At 37.1% G+C, this 26,001-nt stretch overlaps 1 protein-coding gene across 16 annotated transcripts in view; it reads left to right on the forward strand.

The window, feature by feature from the left end:
* The window catches only part of LOC135205702 (uncharacterized), a 1,031,110-nt gene that overhangs the window by 583,407 nt on the left and 421,702 nt on the right, over nt 1–26,001 (forward strand). For 14 of the 16 annotated variants that reach the window (XM_064236823.1, XM_064236798.1, XM_064236782.1 and 11 more), the window contains 4 exons: nt 3,426–4,005; nt 9,589–9,828; nt 10,420–10,554; nt 11,687–11,943. In XM_064236823.1, the coding sequence (XP_064092893.1) occupies nt 3,426–4,005; nt 9,589–9,828; nt 10,420–10,554; nt 11,687–11,943 (1,212 nt within the window). The remainder of the gene's footprint in view (nt 1–3,425; nt 4,006–9,588; nt 9,829–10,419; nt 10,555–11,686; nt 11,944–26,001) is intronic. The other 2 variants (XM_064236687.1, XM_064236707.1) reach the window with 2 other exon arrangements.

The following is a 26,001-nucleotide window of genomic DNA, read 5'->3' on the forward strand; positions in this document are numbered from 1 at the left end:
TCTGGTGTCCCATGGTATTGCGACATCGATGAGTGACACTTTCTCCTTGATTTTGTCACTCAATATCACGTGTGGTCTATTGGCACGTATCACCCTATCTGTTCTGATCCCATAGTCCCAAAGGATCTTTGCTTGATCGTTTTCTATCACTCCTTCAGGTTGGTGCTCGTACCACTTATTACTGTAAGCTAGCTGGTGTGTCTTGCACAGGCTTCATTGAGGGGCTTTTGCTATGAATCATGCTTTTTTTGTACTGGTTCTGTGCAAATGCCGGACATCCGCTTGCTATATCATTTATTATTATGGATGGGCTTGGTTTACCGTGGCGTCCCCATAAGATCTGTAAAGTTAATAGTTGAAATTGAAGTAAATAGTGGGATGCTGCAAGGGTATGTTATTTCACTTTTGCCGTTTGCTTGCTTCTTGTGTGTGTGTGTGTGTGTGTGTGTGTGTTTTATATAGAAAAAAACCCGTAAGGGGTATTGCTGTTAGTGCACCTCATTTGGTGCAATGTAGGCATTACTCAAGGTTCTTTGCAGCGTCCCTTCGGCCCTTAGCTGCAACTACTTCCATTCCTTTTACTGTACCTCCGTTCATATTTTCTTTCTTCCAACTTACTGTTCACCCTCTCCTAACAATTGTTTCATAGTGCAACTGCGAGGTTTTCCCCCTGTAACACCTTTTGCTGCCAATTTCCGTTTCAGCTCTGAATGGCCTTAGTTGCCCCAGTGCTTGGCATAATGCCCAAAATCTATATAAATCAAAATGAATGAAAAAGTAGTCGGAGATGGAAGAGAGTTCAGATTGGCGTCACCCTTTGCAATAAGCAGATCGTGTCGTTTAGTCAGCAAAATAACACAAGATTGACGAAGCTTGATTAACAGAATGTATCAGATATCGAGAGAGAGATCGGGCTCCATATGAGTCTAAGAAGAACAGACATTATGAGGCATTATGCACAAAGGGACGAAATAACAGGCGATGGAGAAATGATGAATGAGTTTGAATCTTTCAAATACGTATTTAGGAACAGTGGGATTTAGTGCAGGTTCTTTTGACTTGGAATTTATTGAAAGACTCAAAAAGGGAGATCAATGAAGGGTCAGGTTATATAACACTTCGAAATCAAATAAATAAGTAGTGGATGAAATTTTATACATAAATACTATGACCTGTATCGCTGTAGTGCATACATGAATCAAGGCTTGGCCATGAAATTATATCGAAAAGACTGTCGGCTTGAGTTGAAACCTTTATTAAGATTACAAGGAATTAGGCGACAGGGTAGAATTAGAAGTGGTAAGATTAGGGAAATGACTGAAGCTCTATGTATAGACGTCAGTGATGATAGGGAGATGGATATAGCTTGGATATAGCGATCACACAACCCATGCAGACAGTCTCTCTCGTGATAGTGTCAGTTTGGCTTCCGTGTGTGCCACAGGACAGGAGTTGAACGTCTTCGCATATTTGGATCACAACTACGGTAAATAGAGAAGGGAAGCTGGTGTTGAAAGAGTCGAGATTTAACATAAGTAGAGGTCCTGTGCATCATGCGACGTTGGAGTCGATGATCAGATATTATTACTATTATTATCATCATCATGCGACGTTAGAGTCGATAATGATGACAATGGATAAAGTTATTATTATTATTATTATTATTATTATTATTATTATTATTATTATTATTATTATTATTATTATTATTATGCGACGGATGAGAAAATAAACCTTATGGTTTTACGGGGTAACTTTGAGCGATCAAAGTAATGACTAAAGTTCGAATATTGACATCGATATGAGGAAATGGCAAAGCTCTTTCAGTTCTTCTCTTGACAAAGTTTTTGTTCGACACCGATAAGGAATTGTTTCACAAGTTTCTCTCTCCCAAATATCCCTCCGGAGGCTCCCTAGACTGACAGTCTTTCCAGAATTCATAAAAAGACCGAATTTGCTTTGCACCAAAACCCCAGACATAGATCACTCAAACGAAATCTTCGAGTTCATGAAAACGACATTCCAGAGGCCACAGGCAGCGCGGTCAGTAGTGATGTTGTATCCCCATTCATTCATTAATGTTCCTGTTGTGAAAGTGTCAAAATGGGCCATTCCGACCTCGAACCAGGGAACGCTATTCGTGGAAAGATCAAATTATGTTTAAACGACACTTTTTTCACATTTTATAGAAATTCAAATTGACTGACCTTTTCTGGGGATAATTATTTTGGCCATTCTCTGTGGATTTTTGTGAAAGTTCTTGGTCCCGAGTAGTCATTCACATACCTGACCTAATCATTATAACGTTGAAGAGATGGATGTATAGATGGTATTTTAGTATTGATCGATTGTCCCTGCTGGTCGTTGGTAGAGGGAGATTTATTCGAATAATTGAAAATGCTTCATCAGTTTCACTCTGGTAAACAGCAAGAATTTAGAAAATTCCTCTCGGACAATTGTATAAAGCAAAGGCTCCTATCCAGTAACTATGAACACTTAACTAGTTTTCTAAACAGTATAATTGTGAAAACGGGTTGAGTGAGACTTATTTTTAATAATGGGATGTTACGGACTTGTTCTCTTCGAAAATGAAATCAATTTTATTTCTAATGTTTTTGAATTATTGAATATCGAGAATGTATTGTAAACTAAGCTCTCTCCAAGACTGCGGATATTTTGTATGGTGATGACAATGAATTTTGGGACAAAGAAAAGAATCAGATCATTAAGCTCCGATGCGCTTTAGATTTGGAAAAGGCCCGCGAAAGTTTGGATTGTGTCGGCTGCAGGTTTATTTTCGCACTCATTGATTCTCCCAGGAGGAAGCCTTTGGTAGATGACGTGGTACATCCCGCTGTAAATGAAACTCTTATCCCAGGTGTTGATGCTATGCATTACAAATGTTGCACACAAACTATTCTAGAGACAAGGGAAGAGATTTGGAAACCAGATTAGAGGGTCACACAATACCTATTACTCAAAATGAAGAGGTCGTCATTGGTAAGAAAATGGACTGAATTTTCAGAATACCAAACTCATGTATCAAAATAATGAAATTGAGAGGAGAATAGTAGAAGTTCATTCGTATCTTTCTTTCATGTTTTTTTTAGTCCTTATCTGAAATGAATGTCGTCATCGATGCAGGTATGGTGTTATAGAATCAGGATTAAGCGGTAGTTTTCCGGAGAAGCCTCCAGAACACATAACTCGGAGCGACATGAGAGAATGGGATTTGTCTACCATTCCGAAATTATGAAGACTTGTGACCTTATGTATATAAGACAACTATGCAGTAGAATCAGTAGAACCTAGCGGTTTCATTTGTCCCAGTTATTACTATTATTGTTATTGTCGTCATTATTACTATATTATTGTTGTTATATTAGAAAGCCAGTCAGTGCTCATGACTTCTTCTTTCTTTGCAGAATCCTCGTCTGCGGTGAAAGAGCGCAAAGGAACCCATGCTGATCCCTCTAGAGGAAAGGAGAAGAGGAGAAACGAGGTCGCAAAGGAGAAGGAGAGAAAGAAGCCCGACACTGAAAGGCAAAAAGAGAAAGACCAGAGAAAGGAGAAGGAAGTCTTGGACAGCGTCAGAGCAGAGGTAGAGAAGACTCTCATCGACCGGGAGAGGAAGGACCGGAAGAGAGAGCATGAACGACTAAGAATACAGGAGAGAGAAAGTCACAGGGCAGATAGAGAAGGAAGACGACAGCTCCCAGTCACGAGTCCAGAGAAGAGCAAACCGCCTGACAGGGACAGGAGGCAGATCGAGCCTGATCGCCAGAAAAGTCGGAGTCAGGAAAGAGAGAGACAGCCACAGTGTACGACGAAGGAGAGTCAAGGTATAGTCTGCGAGAACACAATTCCAGACAGCAAACAGAGAGCAGGTAGAGAAAAGAAGAGTCCAGCTGAGCCAAAGAAGGGAACAGACAGAAATAAGGAAAGTTCAAGTCAAGAAGATGAAGGGCCACCTGTGTCTCTACCCCTTCATAAAAAAGAACTAAGGTAAACTTACTGGAAGATGAGTAGATTATTTATAGTTTATTTTTCAGTGTATGGTTTTCTTGGTTGCAGGAGTAAATAGGGGGTTCGTGATTACTCACATAGGAGCTCATATGAAGGCTTCTTCAAAAACTGGCAGAAAGTATGATATGAAAAGATTGAAAAGAATATATATATATATATATATATATATTAATATATATATATATATATATATAGAATAAATATATTATATTATATATATATATATATTCTATATTATATATATATATATATATATATATTGCATATAAACCATTATTATATATTATATAATTATATTATTATTATTATTATTATTACATAATATATATTATATATATATAACTCTATTTATAAATAATAATAATTATTATAAATATATAATATATATATATATATATATTGTATATACATTATTATTAATATATATATATTATATATTATATCTAATCTTACTATCTATCTATATATATATATATATATATATAGAGATAATATACATAATATACGAATATAATTTATATTATAATATATATATATAATATATATATATATATATATATGTGTGTGTGTGGTGTGTGTGTGTTTGAATGTATATATTATATATATATATATATATATATATATATATATATATTATATATATATATATATATATATATATATATATATAAAAGCATACAGCAGGGTCCACAAACACATAAAAAAGGCCGAAGTTTATTATCATGATACGTTTCGCACATGTTCTCTGTGCATCATCAGTCTGTAAATATAACAAGAATTGTCAAAATTTACAAAAACTATTTTTAAAATAAAGTAAGAGAAAAAAAAATAAATTATTTAAAAAATTGATATAACTTAAAAAGATTACAGTAAAACAGATCCAGTGCTCACCAAAACCACCCAAAGGAGGAAGAGAAGAATGAATAACCAAGACTTGACACCAACCTACGACTTCAGTTATGCAAGATAAAGAAGAGAAGCGGAAACACTTTAGAGTTCAAAGAAGGTATAAGCTGTTTGATGTATAAGGACTCAAGGGTAGTTAGGTAATCACTATGGCTTGTACCACCAATAATGGAGAAATGCTTTTTGTTAACTTCGATTTTACATATACGTAGAGGCATGGTTCTTTATACTGGAAAATTCAGGCTTACTCAGTTTCTGGCCCGTTCTAAAGATGTATCCCATATGGCTACAAGATCTCATCTGCAGTAACCTATGGCAAGATCCAACATAAATACCGGGACATCCCGGGCATTTGAATTTATTAATAATGTTGGATCTCATGAAGGTCTGCAGTTTGTCCTTGTAGTTGAAGATATTCCAGTCTTGAGTGGATTGATTGGAATTAATTGAATCTTAAGGCATCCAAATTCTTGTTCAATTATTTGTTCAAGCTTGATTGGAAACTTGACGTCCGAAATAAACTGGGATTGTGGCAGATATATTTTTCTTTGTGACATTGTAAGAAGGCGTCGGATTAGAGAAGTGTTGTGACAACAGCCTATTAATTACTTTAAGAACCAAATTTTTAGGATAAGAATTCTGTGAGAATAAATTTCCCCCAAAAAAAAAAATCTCATCATGAAAAAAAGACCAACTCGAAGAATATCGAAGAGCCCTATAAACTAAAGTGTAGATGGAGTTTAATTTAAAATTCTTGAAGAATGAACTATAGAAGTTGTTAGCAAGTCCAGCGTATGTTTTTTCCGATACACTGATGTAGTAAAATCACCATTGTCTCTCCTTGCATTGATATCTAGAAAAGGTACACAATTGTTATTTTAATTTTCCATGGTAAACTTTTTGTTTTAATGTTAACTATGGATATGGTCCAGAAGCATCTCACTTTGTTAAGGTTCCTTGATTAATAAAAATGTGTCATCAACATATCGTCTATAATGGACAGGTTTACATATATCTGGACAACTAGTTAAAAAGTTTTTTTCTAATAAAGACATAAAAATATTGGCGAACACAGGCCCCAATGGGGAGCCCATGGCAACTCCATCGACCTGCGAAAAGAGTTGACCATAAAAAACAAACATTGAGCAAGCTCAAGAAACTTCTTAAAAAGTTGTCCATTTAAAACCACGAAAAACTATATCATCGTCACAAAAAATTTTGTCTAAAATTATGTTGAAAAGAGATTCTACATCTCTTTTCAACATGTGCAGACCACCATCTTGTAAAACGATTTTTTTCTGGAATTCAAATCCATTTTTAAGTGAAAATTCGTTGTAAGCAAATTCACTGAGTAATGAGACAAGGTATTTAGATATTGTAATAGAAGGGCTGTTGTAGACTGCCATAATGGGTCTCATAGGAACTCTTCCCTTATATATCTTATAGAGTCCTTATAGAATAGTAATAGAAGAACCAACATTGATACCGGGATGCCCGGTATTTATGTTGGATCTTGCTTTATGTTACTGTAGATGAGATATTGTAGTCATATGGAATACAGCTTTAGAACGGGTCAGAAACTGAGTAAGCCTGAATTTTCCAGTATAAAGAACCATGCTTCTATATGTAAAATCGAAGTTAATAAAAAGCATTTCTCCATTATTGGTGGTACAAGCCATAGTGATTACCTAACTACCCATGATTTCGGAGGTTAGTGTCAAGTCTTGGTCATTCGTTCTTCTCCTCCTTTGGGTGGTTCTTTTTTTACTGTAATCCTTTTAAGTTATATTAATCTTTTAGATAATTTAATTTTTTCTCTTAACTTTATTTTTAAAATAGTCTTTGTAAATTTTGTCAATTCTTGTTATATTTACAGACTGATGATGCACAGAGAAATGTGCGAAACGTATCATGATAATAAACTTTGGCATTTTTTATGTGTTTGTGGGCCCTGCTGTATGATTTTATACGTCTTCACCTGGAACCCATATATATATATATATATATATATATATATATATATATATATATATATATATATGTATATACATATATATATATATATATATATATATATATATATATATAATGTGTGTTTTTTGTGTATATGTTTACATAGATATATGTACATATATATAGTACACATACATGTAAATGAATAGATAAATAATGCATATATTATTCTATATATATCACGTAATTCCTTGTCTGTATTTTAGCCTTTTGTGATTTCTGTTAGTCTGATAATATCAAGGCTCGAGTTCGTAAAATGTTACTTGCCTATTAGATCAAATGTATTTGTCTTGTGTCCATTACAGCAAAGTTTCCTATCATACTTAGTCCATAAACATTTGGACGTAAATGATTTTGCTTAGTTTCACCAAAATGTTGTACTTCATACTTCAGCTAGCTGATGGTTGAAAATACTGCAGTGGCTTTTGAATAAAAGAGAAAATTCTTGTCTTCGACCGACTGAGTTGTTATAAAAACGATGAGGATTCTGACTTAAGTATGGTAATTACAAGAACACACAGACCAATGTAAATATATACATATATATGTGTGTGGTTGGGTGAGTGGTCGAAAACGTTGATTATATATATATGTATATAGATGTAAATATATTCTTGTGTTAAAACAGTATATGTTTCAAGTATAAAAGGCCTATTAAAACACTTTGGTTTAAAGCTAAGGACTATATTTCGGTGGACTAACTTCCACCCTTATCAAGTTGTGAATGACGGGAAGAGTTACATTGGCAAAAATATATAGTGGGAGATATGCCCTTAGATGATGCCTGGGGTCACCGCCAAGCCGATGTTGGTTCTGTCAATTGTCTTAATCCGCTTCATCGTTGCCTTAAGGAAGGTATTGTCTGTATTGTCAGAATCCCAGGTTCCATTGGAAAAGTTGATCCTATTATCTTTATCTTGTTGTTTATTTGTATCGACAGCTGCTCTTGTATAAAATTCGGGATGAGTTCCAATCCATGGTATGGTTCGTGTTATTTATATGATGGAAAATTGCCGAACTTGTCCATATTTAACTGATCGTTTATGTTAGAGTTAATCTTTCCATGAGGGATTATGATTTTGTTTGTGTATTTTTCCTTTTGTTTTGTTTTCTGGGGTTTGTAAAAAATGCTCTTTGGTTTATGCATGGCTTTTTCTATTATGTGCTTGGGCTATTTTAACAAGATAAGTTGATCTCTGAGTGTTTCAAGTTCTTTGTTAAGGAGATCTGTGGCGCAGATTCTCAGGGCTCTAAGAAATAAGTTGCTTGCTGTGCCGAGTTTAACTGAAATGTAATGATAGCTCTAAAAATGTGTATGAAAGTGAGAATGTCGCTTTCCTAAAGGCAGTGAATTTGTAGTTGTTATTAGTTCTGATAGTTAAGTCATCTAAAAAGGGGATTTGGTTATTGTTATCCCATTCTACTCTAAATTTTATGCTCGGGACCAAGGAATTCAGTTTTTGTAGAATGACATCAAAATCACCACACTCGCTTTTCCAGTATGTTAAGATGTTGTCTACATAATGAAGCCAAATCATATCTGCAGGTTTGATAGTTTATAATTACTGTTTCGAAATACTCCACATATAAGTTTGCTAACACAGGACTAAGCTGGCTCCCTTTATTGCAACCCAACCCTTTTATCTTGACTTATCTGAATACACTGGGGAAATCCTAATTAACGTTCAGCAGAAACCAACATGTATAGTTCGGCAAATTTCCATCATATAGGTAACACGAACCATACCATGGATTGGAACTCATCCCGAATTTTATACAAAAGCAGCTGTCGATACAAATGTTAGATGGTAGAATCTTCACTGATAAAACAACAAGATAATAGGATCAACCTTCCCAATGGAGCCTGGGGCTCTGACCATATAGACAATATCTTCCTTAGGGCAACGATGAAGCAGATTAAGAGAATTAACAGAAACAACGTCCGCTTTGTGGTAAACCGAGGCATCACCTAAGGGCATATCTCCCACTACATATTTTTGCCAATGTAACTCCGTCTGTCATTCACTACTTGATTAGGGTGGAAGTTAGTCCACCAAAATATAATCCTTGGTTTTAAACCAGTGCTTTTTAATGGGCCTTTTATACCTTTTATATATTTTATATATATATATATATATATATATATATAATATATATATATACACGTGATATATATATATATATATATATATATATATATATGTATATATATATATATATATATGTATGTGTGTGTGTGTGTGTGTGTGTGTGTGTGTGTGTGTGTGAAATATATATGTGTGGGTGTGTGTTTGTGTGTGTGTGTGTGAATTGAGAAATTGAGAATAATGCGTAGTTAATCAATTAACGTACATAATTTCTACCAGAACAAAGTACCTCAATATAAAATAAAATGGAATAATAGAAGATAAGAATTAGCAGAGGAAGCACTACTTAGGTAGTGACGGGAAGTAGATGGAGGCCAAGAGACAATGCCTAGCTCAAGGAAAAAAGAATGTGTGTGAGAGAGAGAGAGAGAGCATTGCCGAAAATGTTGTGTATAGCAAGATCACTTCTTGTTCAAACTAGTAAACGTTGCATTTTGTGTAAATAATTTATCCATTGATTCTAATTTCCATTCTTTTTATCTTCGTGGAACACCAGCAGCAGCAGCAGCAGTAGCAGCAGCAGCAGCAGCAGCAGGGAAGAGAGCCCCGAGAAGATGGTCCAGCAAAGCAGCAGCGGAGGCGGTGTAGGTGCGGGGATGGGGAGCGGCGGGAGTAGTGGTGGGTGTGCCGGGGGAGGGTCTCAGACTGACCTGACGGAGACCGAGAGAGCCGAGATGGAGCGCCGAGAACGCATCCAGAGATACAAGGACGAAAGGAGGAAGCAGATTGCTGCCAGGTATACTATACTAGTCCTGCACTCCCCTTATCGTTGACGTTGAACAGTAGCGATGTCATTGACGGAGTCAGTCTTTTGTACCGTTTCCTTCTCTGAACACTTCCTTGGCATACTCATACCTTTTAAGATTTCCTCCTTCGTCAGACAGTCTTTCTGAGCATCACCTTATACATAAGTTTGACAACCAACCTTATATAAACTCAGCTAGGAATGAAACCCATTCGATGGAATGTGATAATAAGTATCGATGATTAAGAATGATTAATTTGTTGGATTATTTACGTATGGTAAGAAGCCACCATAACACATCCAAATAGTATCTCGTAATTAGATTTGTGACAACCACCCTCTTTGAAATAGATCTTGACATACGCAGCTTGAAATTACTGTTTAGAACACGGTATTTGACGAATTTTGCGATGTTTTATCAATCCTAGATTTTTCTAATTGTAAAACATGCGATATGGCGAAGATTGGACACTTTTTAAGAGGTTTCTCTGGAATTGGACTTAAGATTAATTTTGGATATAGTATATAGCCCCTCTGTATATAGCACCTTGAGTGAAATCTTATGATTTCGATTGACTTCAGGTATGGCAATGCTGAGTGGTCGTCATCGGAGGAGAGCGCCACTGGGGAGGAGACCTCATACAAATCCTACAGGCGGCGACGGCGGGCTCAGCGCTCCGACGGCCCCGACACCTCCTCCACTGAACAGCTCTCCAAGTAAGGCTCTCTCTCTCTCTCTCTCTCTCTCTCTCTCTCTCTCTCTCTCTCTCTCTCTCTCTCTCTCTCTCTCTCTATTTACTCGTCATCAAATCTCAGTCTTTCGCTCATTTAACTCCTTCAGTGTTAGATTAGAAACGCAGAACAAGAGTTTCGTCCCGGTGTTTACCCATTTTGACCTGCAACAAGGAAGAAATGGCAGCGTTTCTGCCACATCTACATTGCATCCCAACTGAGGTCAAATGTTTATGAATCAAATCTGGGGAAAGCGGCCACCGTCGAAAACGTACTATGTGTTCGTGGTCATTTTGGTCTGACTATAAGTGGAAACAGATTGGAGACCTTTAACTTGATTTCTATCTATCTCTGAGATAGAAATCGAATGAAAGGTTGCTGTACCCTTTGCTACGGAGCATCTCTTAAGTACCTGCTTCTTGGTCAAGCGCCGCTTATAGTCAGACCAAAATGACCACGAACACATATGTACGTTTTCGACGATGGCCGCTTTCCCCAGATTTGATTCATAAACATTTGACCTCAGCTGGGATGCAATGTAGATGTGGCAGAAACGCTGCCATTTCTTCCTTATACCAGGTCAAAAAGGGTAAACACCGAGACGACGCTCTTGTTCTGCGTTTCTAACACTGAAGGAGTTAATTGAGCGAAAGACTGAGATTCGATGACGAGTAAAGGATAATTTAAAGTAGAAAAAAAGCTACAGTAAATGAGGATTTGATATCGAGCATCAAACTGTTGAGAAAACACGGTAAGATAAAGATGATTTGGTTTTTAATCATGTAAATGAATGATATAAATGCCCAATATCTATTCCCAACTGACTGATGAAAATAAATGATATAGTGCGCAAAAAAAAAAAAAAAAACTTATTGGCACCTCAAGGAATGTAAATTAAGTCGACCTTGTCCCGGAACGGTCTTTTTTCTGGAAATCCCGTGAGAGGGATTAGTAGGATTTGATGACCGGATAAAAGAGCCCGAATCGAGGGGTGCACATCAACTGTGGTGGGATTATAGGTCAGCAAGAAGTTTGGCACCGTAGCTAATGACAGCCATGTTCGTAGTCATTTTAATTTTACTGGATTGTCTCCAAGGTGTTTCAATTGTTCTTTCAGGAAGCAAGAGAATGGTGGCCGAGGGTCTTCTGAAGGCCGGGGACGTCGACTCACTGGCGGCTCTTCGGAGGATTTGGCAGGAAGTCGACCCAACAGAACTGCTCGTCCTCGTCAAGGAGCTCGTTCCTCTTCAGGTGTTCTGAGTAACAGCAATGTAAACAACAACAACAACAACAATATAAACAATAATAACAACATCACCATCAATAATAACAATGCCGTCCAAGAGTCAACCAGAGACGCTACATTGTTGACAGGTAGGCAAGCAATAGTTTTTCAAATAATTTCTTACACTGATTAACGAACAGGAACCACTGCTGTTCAAGTCGGGAATTTTAGGATGAAATGACGACCGACTCCCCCAAAGGATGAAGATTTAGAATTTCCCTCATTACTTGCTTCAATATGCAGCTTGATTATTTCTGAACTGGATGGTTGTAAAAGACATCATTCACACATCTTAAACAGATAAATGACCCTAGAAGCAAGAAAACAAATGGATATTTAGTGCACAAAAGAATCCTATGGATAGGAAGGTAACAAGGGATTTTACTTGGTTCAAGCATCACTTGGAAAGCCAGCTTCATGTGCGTACTTTTAAGTTGAAAAGAACCTGAAAGGTACATAAGGTGTTTTCTAAAGCTGTCGTGTCCCAGTTGATGACTATGATAAATAAAGGAAGAAGAATCGGAGGAGCGGGAGGAGGGGTTGTCTGGAGACAAACTGTCCCAGAGACAGGTCAGTTTTAAGAGGTGGAGGTGGGCATTATGAAGCAGTTCGTGTCTTTGGCTACTCGAAAAAAAATCATTCCAGGAACGCAGCTTCATTCTAGGAACACGGCTTAGCAATATATAGCTTTAGAAAAAAAATTAAACTCATTAAAGTAAGAGTTCAGGTATGGTAAAATAAATGAAACAGTAATTCCAAATACCTTACATTCATCTTAAAAGACAAATGAGCGAGAGAGCCACCAAGAAGTTGATGGATGTATTTTTCAATGTCTCGTTAAATTAATGAGGGTCAGACAATCGTGGGGGAGGCTGTCTGATTTTACGAGATGCTTTGAGTTGTGAAACGTGAGTCATATTTTCTGTCGGAGTATTTTAAGATGTTTCCAAAAGGCCCTCGTGTCTATTTGTACTGGTATAAAGGATAACGTTATGAATGATATTGCTTCAGAGTAGGGGGAACAGCATCTGGGAACCTTCGTGGTCCCAAAAGTTCGTGATTAATTAACTTTTTTTCAGTTTTGAAACCATGTGTGTCACAGGAACATTAGAAACACTTACTCTGGGCATATTAAAGATATACGTATTTAATTTTTCTAAGTGCAAACTAGTAATTGTTCCTCCCACTACGCCAACAGAATGATGTTTGTTTGAATTTGAATTGACTCCGAGTTGCCTGGTGGTCGCTGGAGGATATTGGACAAAGTCTGTAAGTGACCACTGGCTGTGATCCGTAACTTAGAAGAGAGGCTGAATATCATTTGATGGACTTAGTAGACTAATTGCATAAGATTGAAGAGTAGTAGCATCCGTAAGATTAATCCGTAACTTCGAAGGGAGGCTGAATATCATTTGATGGATTTGGTAGACTGAAGAGTAGTAGCATCTGTAGATCAGCCGAGTCTTTTATCCCATTTTGACAAATTTGTCTAGAGATTGTAAGAACATGGGAATGGACTGCACATGAGTTAAAAGGAAGTGTCATGGAATAACAACTAGCTCGTAAATTATGTGAGTACTGTTGTGATAGTATACAAGATCAATTTTATCGTAAAACTGATTACCTGTGACAATAAACAGTACTTTCAGAACTCCCGAAAATTATTTTTTGAACTCGTAGATGCGGCTTTTACCAGAAAGACCTTTTGCAACACATGATCACCACATGCTCCTCTTTCACTAGCTCGGGAGATGATTATTCTTCATTAGAGTATGATGGTATTAAAATTTCACTCTCTATTGTGGTGGTTCTACATAGAAATCACAATGGTGATCTTGGATGCCTGAAAACTTTAACGAATGAAAATGCCAGTTAAACACACGAAAACCGCTTCATTCTGTGCGATGTATGCTTGAACTAAGTACATCTTAGTTTTACCAGACCACTTTTGCTGATTAACAGCTCTCCGAGGGATGGCCCGAGGTATTAAATATTTTTACGTGGCTAGGAACCAATTGGTCGCCTAGCGACGGAACCTACAGTTTATTGTGGGATCCGAACCACATTATATCGAGAAATGAATTTTTATCACCTGAAAATAATTCCTCTGATTCCGCGTTGGCCGAGCCGAGAACCGAACTTCGGGCCGCCAGATTGGTAGCCGAGCGCGAAAACCATTCGTCCAACTAAAGCAATGGCTTTTTGGAAAGAAGAAAAATTTTTGATGACAAGGCTCGTTTTTTAGGAAGTCGGTCAATTAAGATAAACCGTTACTTTGATTTATATAGGAAACCTATAGGTGGAGACATCTCTGAAAAGTCAGCTGGCATGAAAATTTCACGCTAATCTTTTAAAGTTATTTTATTTTTCTAATACTAAGAGCTGTAAAAATAACAGGTAATGAGACATGCCGCGCTTCCTTGCTTTCAGTCAGGGCTTAAAGCGCTAGCATCATGTCTTGCCATCTCGACTTAATCATATATATATATAATATATATATATATATATATATATATATATATATATATATATATGTATATATAAATATTTATTCATCTATTTTAATCATATCCCCTAAAATATATATGATTAAGTCGAAATGGCAGGACATGATGTTAGGGCTTTAAGTTCTGTTTGAAAGCAAGGGCCAGCGGTGCATGTCTCATTACTTCTGATGTTTTTACAGCTTCTAGTGTACGCGTTAAAAGATTACCATCTAACACAACCTTCATTTACATCATAAACAAACGCACAATATATGTACACTTGGCAAGGAAACTTAAGATACAGTTTTTTTAAATCTTCGGACATATAGCTATTGTTCAATAATGCCACACCTGGCAACTTTTGAAAGGGGGCGGAGCTTCAAAACTATAGCGTTTGTTGCTTTCTAGATTTCCATCAACTTTCTTGTCGAGTGTACACTCGATAAGAAAAGTGAAGATACAATTTTCATTAGCTTTCGTTCATCGAATTTCCCATTTGTTATTACCGAAAAGACGTAATATCGCTAAATATACTCTAGAATATGAAAATACACTGCAAATTATATCATATAGGTTAAAATTGCAAAACAAAACCGTTCAGATACTTAAAAACCGATATATGTCCTAAGTAATTGGAATTTCTCAGATGGATTCGTTCGTAGAGATCTGGTAGATAGAATGTGAATTTCTGATTGTAGTACTATGTATCACGACGCCAATATTTATTCGTTTTCCTTCATGAACGGGGATATTATTGCATCATTGTAAGTGGTGAATGCAATTATTTTAGTTTCTACAAACTCATGTTTGTATTCCAAAGCGATTAAAGTTAGCTGACGTCAATGGCAGCCAATGTTGCGATGGCTAAAGTAGGTTGAGCAAATCTAGTTGCATCCGTAAGATGCAACTAGATGTGAGGAGGAGCCCTAGAACTTCGAGCCTGAAAGCGCAAGTCACTGGATACTGGCTTACGTAACGGATTTCACACTTTGATTAATTTGACGTTGACATGGATCGAATGCTAGTTGCTGTTTACTAAGCTACTGTCTTTAAACATAAATCTTTATCAAGGTTAAAGTAGCATGTCAGCTCAAAGATTTTCTGGCTATATGCTCCCATTAAAAAACAGGTTGCAGTAGCCTACAGCCCTACACGACTGCATTTCTTTGCCGCGAGGCTGAAAGGTCTCCCAACACATCAGCATTTTTTGCACGATATAAAATTTTAATTGCCTGTGCAATACATTATTAAATTTTGTGGTAATAAATATTTTTACTTAACACAGTTTTTTTCGTGAATGATTTGAAGATGAAACCCGATTTTCAAAAGTACAGATTATGTCAAGAGAGCAAGAATGACCGCAGCCTGTGTCTAAAATTTTCCACGTCTTTTTATAATCTTTGAATGTTATGGCAACTGTCGAATGAAATCAAGATTAGGGTATGAATTTCTTAGAGAATTAACTTGAATATTATGATCCTTCAAATTTTATCTAGCATAGTGCAGCACGATCTTGGCAGTCATATCACCCTGTTTCCCAGGTATCTGTACACTGTACACCGACTCACCGCTCTTTCTTCTGCCTTTCCCCATCACAAGTCCGTCACCAATACTATAATTCTCTCTCTCTCTCTCTCTCTCTCTCTCTCCTCTCTCTCTCTCTCTCTACACTTCTAAAACATACTTTAAAAATATATATTACCACTCAATCTCCCAAAGAAAATATAATGAAATTAAGTAGTTATAAACAGACCTAAGCTTTCACGTAAGTAGATTTTGCTCTCTCTCTCTCTCTCTCTCTCTCTCTCTCTCTCTCTCTCTCTCTCTCTCTCTTCACTTTTAAAACACATTTGAAATAATATTATCACTCAATCTCTCAAAGTAAATATAATGAATTAAGTATCTCGATAGATAGCCCTATGCTTGCGCTCTCTCTCTCTCTCTCTCTCTCTCTCTCTCTCTCTCTCTCCACTTTTGAAACATTTGAAAAAATATTACCACTTAATCTCTCGAAGTAAATATTATGAATTAAAGTAAATATTATGAATTAAGTATCTCTATCGATAGGCCTACGCTTGTGCGCTCTCTCTCTATCGTCATAATATTTCATTCTTACTGTATTGTTCCTCACGATTTCCACAAGTACTGCCCAAATTTTAAAACACTTTCTCTTATTGTTTAAGATCCGTCTTCAATTACGTATGAATTTTACGTCGGTTTAGTGTCAAACATTACTTATAAATAAGGTTTCACAGTAGGTTTTCAAAAAGGATGATCGATATTCTACCCTGAACTGACGTTACCAAACCAACATTAACGAATAATATAGAGCCTGTTTCCACATTCAAGTATAAATGATTGTAGGACCTCTACAGAATCTTTATGGTGTAAAAGTTAATGGAAATCTAGAGAGTAACAAACGCTATGATTTTGAAGCTCCGTCGCCTTTCTAGAGTTGCCAGGTGTGGCATTATTGAACAATATATGTCCGAAGATTTAAAAAAAACTATCTTAACTTTCCTTGCCGAGTGTACATATATTATATATATATATATATATATATATATATAATATATAGTATATATATATATATATATATAGTATATATATATATATATATATATATAGATGAATAACTTGATCACGAAGTATATAAAACGTGATGCTATGTATAAATAAAGGTTTTTGCCACAAAAGAAAAAAATGAAAAGCAAGATAGCCAAGCACTTTCGGTCTAGTTCGACCCTTTTCTCAGGCACAACTGATCTTACAGAGCAAAAGCATAGTCAAGGGAGGCTTGATATCCAAACTGACACTACAAGATTATTAATAAGGTCGATTTCACTCTACAGAAACGAGGAAACGCCTATGTCCGTTAGTCACATAATTTCATTGATTAAGTTATGAAAGATAGGAATGGTACTGTCGTAAAAAAGGAAGAAGACATCCTGAAAAGATGGAAAGAGTATTTCGAACAACTGCTAAATGAAGAAAATGAAAGACTTGTAAGAGAGGATGGACAAGTAAACATGGGAATGGTAATGGGGATATCTAGGGATGAAGTGATACGAGCCTTAAAAAGAATGAGAAATGGGAAGGCAACAGGACCTGACTTAATCCCAGTCGAAGTTTGGAAAGCCTTAGGAGAGGAAGGGGTAGACATCTTGTATGATCTGATGGTAAAAATATTCGAACAGGAAAAGATACCAGAAGAATGGCGGGAAAGCATATTGATACCTATATTTAAAGGTAAAGGTGATGTCCAGGAATGCAGTAATTATAGAGGTATAAAACTAATGTCTCACACGTTGAAGATTTTGGAAAGAATCATAGATAGCAGGCTGAGAGAGGAAGTTAGAATAGGGAAGGAACAGTTAGGATTTATGAAGGGAAGCGGCACAACGGATGGAATATTTTGCATAAGGCAGCTAATGGAGAAATTCAGAGAAAAACAACGAGACCTGCATCTGGTATTCATAGACCTTGAAAAGGCTTATGACAGAGTGCCAAGGCAAGAAATATGGAGATGTTTGAGGGAGAAGATGGTGCCGGAAAAGTATGTCAGAATTATTCAGGAGATGTACAGGAATGTGTATACTAGAGTGAGGAGTAGTGTTGGTGAGACGGATGGATTTGAGATAGGAGTTGGATTACACCAGGGGTCAACACTTAGCAAGACCAGGGATGTTAGAGAAGCAGTGCCATGGTGCATATTATACGCGGATGACATTGTGTTGTGTTCAGAGGGGAAGGAGGAGTTGGAGGGGAGGTTGGAGAGGTGGAGAGCAGCACTTGAGGAGAGAGGAATGAGAATAAGCAGATCAAAAACCGAATATATGTGTTCTAGTATTACTGAGGACGGTGGAAGTAGCATAAGATTGGGTGGGGAAGAAATAAAGAAAGTACAGAAGTTCAAGTACTTAGGGTCCGTATTGGAGGATAGTGGAAGCATGGACCAAGAGGTGAGACACCGAATTCAGGCAGGATGGAATAACTGGAGGTCTGCATCAGGGGTACTCTGTGACAAGAAGGTCCCTCTGAAATTGAAAGGAAAGTTCCATAGGACGGTGGTCAGACCAGCAATGTTATATGGAACAGAAACGGCAAGTATGAGGAAAACAGAGGAGAAGAAGATGGATGTAGCAGAAATGAGAATGTTGAGGTGGATGTCGGGAGTAACAAGGGAAGATAGGATTAGAAATGAGTATATAAGAGGATCAACAAAGGTAGCAGAAATATCGAAGAAAATACAGGAAGGAAGGCTTCGATGGTATGGACACCTGTTACGAAGGGAGGAACGTCATGTTGGAAGACATACGATGGAAATGGAAGTGCGGGGTAGAAGGAAGAAGGGAAGACCAAGAAAGAGATGGCGTGATTGTGTAAGGGAAGATATGGAATTGAAAGGTATAAATGAGAACGAGGCACAAGACAGAAATCGATGGAGACGACTCATTCGTAATGGCGACCCCATATAAAAATGGGTTTAAGCTAGGAAGAAGAAGAAGTTATGTATTTGTGATTGCAGATTTATTTTTAATGGAGAGTATTACCAAAAAATATTTGGTATGGCCATGGGTAATCCTTTATCACCTCTCCTTTCAAACTTATATATGGACTTTTTTGAAAGACAACACCTCCCGAATATCACACTTGTCCCCTTAAAATGTACAGATATGTAGATCACATCTTTGTAGTCTTACCTGTTGGTATCGATGTAAATGATTTATTGTCTATTTTGAATAATTTAGTGCCATCCATAAGATTCACTGTTGAAGATGAAAATAACAATGTCATCCCTTTCCTAGATGTATTAATACATAGAGAATCTTTCCAATGCAAATTCAGTATTTATAGAAAACCCACAAATAATTTAACATGTACATTTTTATTCTGGCCACCATCTTAATATTAAAATTTCAATTTTTTCTTTTATGTTCCTACGTGCTTTGCGTATCACAAGTCCACAATATCTTGACCAAGAAATAGAACACATAAAAAAGATAGGAAACGATCTCTGCTACCCACCTCATTTAATTTATTTATGTTATCAAAAAGCTCACAAAAAGTTGTATAATGTTGCTATTAATGAAAAAGAAATGCCTAAAAATGTACTTAGCTTACCTTACTTTCGTGGATTTGAAACCATAAAATCAATATTTAAATCGTTTATGTAATGTTAATGTAGTGTTCTCTTATAACAATACCATTAAAGATACGCAATTAAGAATAGTCCCGTAACAAATAACAACATAATTTACAAAATTCCTGGTAAGGATTGCCCATCGTTTTACGTTGGTCAGTCAAGTAAAAATTTATGTGTACGTATTAAGCAGCATATGTATTCAGTTAGAACAGCCCAGACTTCAAATGCACTGTTTATCCATCTGAGTGAAAAATCTCATTGTATTAATTGGGGTGATACCTCGGTAATTGCTAGATCTAATGATTATTGTTTCAATCAAAAATTTACATGGACTTCAGCAATTATACAAATCACTAATAAAAACAACCTAAATCTTAGTCCGGGAATGTACCCTTTAGACCCGTATATTTGTAAAATGTTTATGAAGGACCTTAAAATAAATGAACTACTAATAAATTAATCCCACATGTATATATATAGTTATTATTTCTCTCTCTCTCTCTCTCTCTCTCTCTCTCTCTCTCTCTCTCTCTCTCTCTCTCTCTGCTCGATATTCTCTCTCCCTCTCTCTCTTGCTCGATATATTTCTTTTTTTTCCACTTTTCATTAATAATTTTTGGGGAACATTTTTTGTAAATTTCATGGTAATAAGTTGTATATGCCTCCTTTTTTTTTTTTTTTTTTTTTTCAAAATGTATTGTTTTCTGGATGAATGATCTGTTGACAGTGTTTGTATCCTCCAAGGTGTGGCTACCCTCAGGCGTTTCCTCGTTTCTGTAGAGTGAAATCGACTTTATTGCTAATCTTGTAGTGTCAGTTTGGATATTAAGCCTACCTTGACTATGTTTTTCCTCAGTAAGATCAGAGCTTGGCTATCTCGCTTTTCATTTTTTTCCTTCGTGGCAAAAACCTTTATATATATTATATATATATAATATATATATATATATATATATATATATATATATATATATATATATATATATATGTGTGTGATGTAAATGAAGGTTGTGTTAGAAGGTGTAAGGGGAAAGTAACTGGGTGGGTGTAAAACGTGTGTGAGAGAGGGGTGCGTCATGTCGCAGTGGCCTTCAGCATGTGTATGGATGGGGGTGAAGCCAGGAGTCACAGAAAGAACATTGCACTTGTGTGCAAAACTGTGGGATAATGAAATTATTCTTGAATGGCGTTTGATTGATGTTTGTAGATTATTATACATTAGTCATGGAAATAGTGGAGAGAAAGGATGGTGGAAGACTTGAATTGAAGCAGGTGATATGCATTATTTGGGGCGATATGCAGTGAATGAACAGAACGTGAGAAGAGGTAAATCCATGAAATGGCTCTGAAAGTCAGTGGATCCAAGGTGTGGCAGAATGAAGGCATTAGATCATGTTATGGGTTTATACGCTCCCCCTTTTCAGGCCAAAGAAAAAACACAGTGGATATCTTAACAAGTGGTAAGATATAATGTTATTTATCCAGAAAACCGATTTTACGGATATGTTTTTGTGTCCTTTCTGTTGCCTGAAGAACTAGGGACAGTAGATTTCTACAATGCAAGGGATTTTGGAAGTGGGGGGGGCCATTGCGCGCTCTTTCATCTGGGTCACGACCTCTCGGCTCGGCTCTCGGCCCCCTGAAACGCTCATCCCCCCCCTCTCTCTCTCTCTCTCTCTCTCTCTCTCTCTCTCTCTCTCTCTCTCTCTCTCATTTATGAACCTGGAGTGGTAAAATTTGAGAGCGTTCTGGAAGGAGGATGGTTCTTTTCAAATATTCAACGGTCTGGTAAAGCTGTTGAATTGAATGTCATCTATGTATGAGACCTTAGTTGAATGGAGGCGGCAGGATTGCATCTAAGAATGAGATATTTGTATGGAATTTGTTCTTGAAAGATCTTCACAGACATTATTTCTTCATAATCTTCAACCCCAAGGGCAAAGTTTGTCTTCATCATTCAGGTCTAGTACAAATTGGTTGATGTTCTCTAGAGCATGAGAGCCCTGGAGGGTAGTAGTGCCCACAGTGCACCACACAAGGCACACTGTAGGCATTATGTATGGTTCTTTGTGGCTTCCCTTCGGCCTCTAGCTGGAACCCCTTTTAGTCCTCTTACTGTCCCTGTGTTCAGATTGCCTTCCCTCTTTCTCCATCTTACTTCCACCTTCTCCAAACAATGGTTTCATAGAGGAGCTGTGAGCTTTTCCTCTTCTTACAACTCTAGAACCCTCCTCCTCCTCTCGGTTTCCCTTCCACCGCTGAAAGACCTCATAGGCCCAGCGCTTGGCCTCTGGCCTCAATTTTAGAATCCATTCCTTTCAATCCATTCTAGATCACGAGAAAGTCAAGGAATGCATTTAATTTTATTGCTGTTTTTTTAAAGAGTAAACTGTGGTTCATTTGAGGAAACAAAGATCATGAATAATTGATTGTCACATTTTGTTTGTAGCTGAGTAATCTGATCTGGTTTTTAACGCTCAGAAACTTGCATATGTCGTCCCTAATTCATCTCTGCTCCTCAGCTGGAAGATCTCTTGCTCATTTTTCAAAGACGTCTTAAGAGCAGAGGTCCCGGGAACGGCTAACATAATGCCTTTTCCTGTGTTTTGTTTTTGTTTATTTATTTCTTTATTTATGCGTAGAATGGAATTTTGTAGCTCAGACATGAAAAACACGTGAACAAAGAAAAGGGTCACGTTTTTCTTTTACGAATGACGGGAAGAACAGGATGAGTGGTAGAATTTTTACTGCCGCTAATATTGTCACAGTCTAATTTCAATATGTATTGTACAAAAGTAGTTTGTGATATTCTTTTATCTTGAAAAGTGTCAGATTCATTGGCATCGTTTGCTATGTAAGGACAATGATCCTTGAGGGCCTTACAATGAATTCTCTCTGAATTTTCACATTTGTGATAAAAAAAATCGAATTTTCCTCTTCTTGTAGTAGTTGCTTTTTAAAGGACGGGCAAATAGACAGTCGCCAAGTCATAAAGGTCATCCTTATGGCTTTCTTGGTTGTTCATTGAAAAAAAAGTTGTCAAGCGCATCATTTGAACAGTCGATGTATTGCTTGAACAGATGTATTCGCAGAAATGTGTTTCATAGGTACCGACTGTACTTGTGATTCTTCATTATCTCGGAATTGGAGATTTTCCAGAATGGAAAGGGGCCGATCGGAATCATTCTTTTGTCTCGATTGTTGTTCAAAAGAAATGAAGTCAAGTGGAAGGACAACTGTTTTAGATGTTGGTCTAAAATGAAATCATTCTCATTTGTTTAATTTCATTCCATAGTAGATTTCTGTCGCTGGAGTGGAAAAGTTCAAGGATGTTCAAAATGCGAGATTCAACGATTGAAAAGAAAAGAAAGATTCTTGTATGATAAACAAATTTCATGTCGTACGCTTCCCTGTCTTTGTTCAGCTACTCTTGCTGCATAACGTGAAAGCACGAGTGCTTTAAGATGGACCAAGCGAGCAAACTTTCGTCTCCAGGTCTCGTAGCCGAAACTGTGTCACGGGGTCACTGGAGTTCGTGCTCGCCTGCGTGGCATCATTCCACGGACTCCGCCCGTCAGGTTTCATTGTGTTCATACCCAGTTCTCGTTTCCTTCGACCCAACTGGCCGACTCTTGATGAAACAGTGGACAAAAGCAAAGTTTCTGTTATGAATATGATGCCGCCTTTGATATTCTTCCTCCTTGGCCCCAAACTTTGTTCATTCTCATGGAGGTCTCTCTTTCTACTCTGCGTACTCTCCCTCTCTCCCTCTCTTCCTGTCCTCCGCGACACAGATCCTGGTTTCACTCTTTTCAGACCCCCTCTCAGTTTCTTTATCGCTTGTTTGGGTCTCTCTCTCTCTCTCTCTCTCTCTCTCTCTCTCTCTCTCGCAAACGCATCCATATATATATATATATATATATATATATATATATATATATATATATATATATACTCTGTAGTTTATTTATAAAAAGGTTTATATGATTGAAATTTAAAATTTCATAAAAAAAAAAAGTATTGAGAGTAAATCGGAGAGTTCGCAAGAACAAGGGAAATACGATTAAGCCGTGACAATCGACCTGAAATACAGAATAACCAGAGATGAGAATTCACTGGACTTTGCTAATTGGAAATATTGCATATCCAACGCAGTTGCGTAGACAAGAACTCACTGGATCCAATACATAGGTAAATGCCGAAGGAAGAAGGCCTTTGAAATGATGTGGGTGAGGACTGGCGACCAGTCCCGCGAGGCACAATCCATTTCGATGCATGTTCCCGCCGATTCGTGTTCCTCCAAGAGCAGGACTATGCTGTGAAATGTTGCTTATATTGAAATAATGATTTGTCTTGCGCGGAATCAAGTGAAGTCCTCACAACCGTTTTCAAACGCGGAGTAACGTCTTCAATATCCAGTTTTCATTTTTAGTGGTTGAGATACTGAAGCAGGCCCATTGTTATCAAAGTCCAGTCTCTCTCTCTCTCTCTCTCTCTCTCTCTCAAAACTTTATGGCAGTTAAGGCGAAAGCGAAGGTCCCCTTTAGGTGACGTTCGATGTTGGGCATTTGACAGCAAAAGCGATATTCCCGTCAGGCTGTTGCTTCACCGCTTGAAGCTTCATTCATTTCCGTGGACCTTCTTTCAAATTCTAAGATGAGTTCCCCAGACTGACCAGTTAATATGAAAGAAGAGCAGACGCTGATGTTTTGTAAATGCAATCAGATTGTGTTCATCATCTTTATTCTCTTAGTGCAGTTTTGGGTATGAAAAAATGAGCTTGAGCCGTACTCCTCTTTTCTTCAAAGCGCAGCTGGATTTCTTCAGACAATATATTTGCTTTCATACTTTTTTTCCTTGATAACGTCAGTTATTTCAAAATTGCCAGAAATATGTGTTTTTTTATCTGTGATATTTCTTGGTTGCAAATGAAATAGAAAGAGTACTGTTATGTGTCGTGCAAGGAGGTTTGGTATCGAGTTTTGGGCCTCTTGAGCGAAGTCCATTTTCGAGACGTGAGGTCTATGTAATCGTACTGTATAATGCTCAGCTCTTCTTAGTTGTGATTTTCACTATGTTGTCGTTCGTGATTCTTTTTGTGTGAGCAACAGTTCTTGTCTGTTCAGAACTGCTGTTTCTTTCTAGTGTCTGCAGAAACAGTGCCCTAAGTTTTCTATGATTATTTCTTGCTCTTCAAGATATCTGGAAGATTAACACTTATTGTTAATAAGAGGCTTCACTTCTGACAGGTCACCGTTGGGGATGAAGGACACGAGTCCTCAAGTTGAGTGACGTTCTGCATGTTGTGGTGTCTACTCAAGATTTCCTTGTTGATAAGACCTGGATGTGCGAATATACTCCACAGGCCTGCTTACATCAGACTGTTTTGAATCCATCATTTTTTCTTTCTTTCTTTTTCAGTCATTTATAAATATATATATATATATATATATATATATATATATATATATATATATATATATATATATATATGTGTGTGTGTGTGTGTGTGTGTGTGCGTGTGTGTGTGTCTTTCGTCTTATGAAGGTTCCAATTGTGTAAATGCTTTTGTGCAAGGGGTTCATCCTTGATGCACGAATAATTGCATGTTTTACCTGAGGGTTATTCTCTCTCGAGGATGTGTATGCCGTTCATTATGTCTCCTTCAGCTCCTTGTATATATATAATATATATATATAATATATATATATATATATATATATTTAATATATATAATATATATATATATATATATTATATAGATATTATATATATAAATATATATATAATATATATATATATATCCTCATGCATCCGTTGACTAGAGTAGGAACATGATAATGAGATAATAGTGGTACCATAACCACGGTTAAAAATGATTACAGCTTACAACAGCAGTCACATGAGAAGGCTTGCAGAGACCCTGAAGGCTGATCCCTCGTCGTCGTCCTTACTTTAAGAGGAAAAAGTGTAATAATAGTGAAATAAATATTGTAAATAGAATCTGTGTGTATGTGCTAGCCTTTGTGAAAATATTTTCGGAGGGGAGGTGAGTACATGTTTAATTAATGAACTTCGTTGTTGGTAATATCATCTTTACTGCGCACCATATGTAGAAAGGATTTAATAATGACCTTAATTGCCTTGAGATAGGTGGTATTTTAAAGTAATATTGGTATTTTGCTTTAAAGTAATATTGATGAGTCGGGCGAATGAATGGGAAAGACCGCAGGAAAACATTTTGCGTAACAGACTTTGTGAGGCGTGGAGCGAAAGAGAGAGAGATTCTGAAATTCGCGTTTGCATAGAGGGAAGTGATGAGCTCATTGTGTGTTGTTTTTAATCAGGGCTTCTCTTTATGAGGCTTCAGCGCCTTTTCCTTCCTTTGGATGGCCTGACTCTGTGGCGTTTACTGTGGAGGGCACAGCACAGCTACGGGAGAATAAGGAAGACCGCGTATTTGTGTAGGTGGTGTGGGTGCGTGGGCTAGGGCTGGAGTTGCCGCCGCTTGTGTG

This window comes from Macrobrachium nipponense, chromosome 11 (genome assembly GCF_015104395.2).
Source record: "Macrobrachium nipponense isolate FS-2020 chromosome 11, ASM1510439v2, whole genome shotgun sequence".
Taxonomy (NCBI): Eukaryota; Metazoa; Arthropoda; class Malacostraca; order Decapoda; family Palaemonidae; genus Macrobrachium; species Macrobrachium nipponense.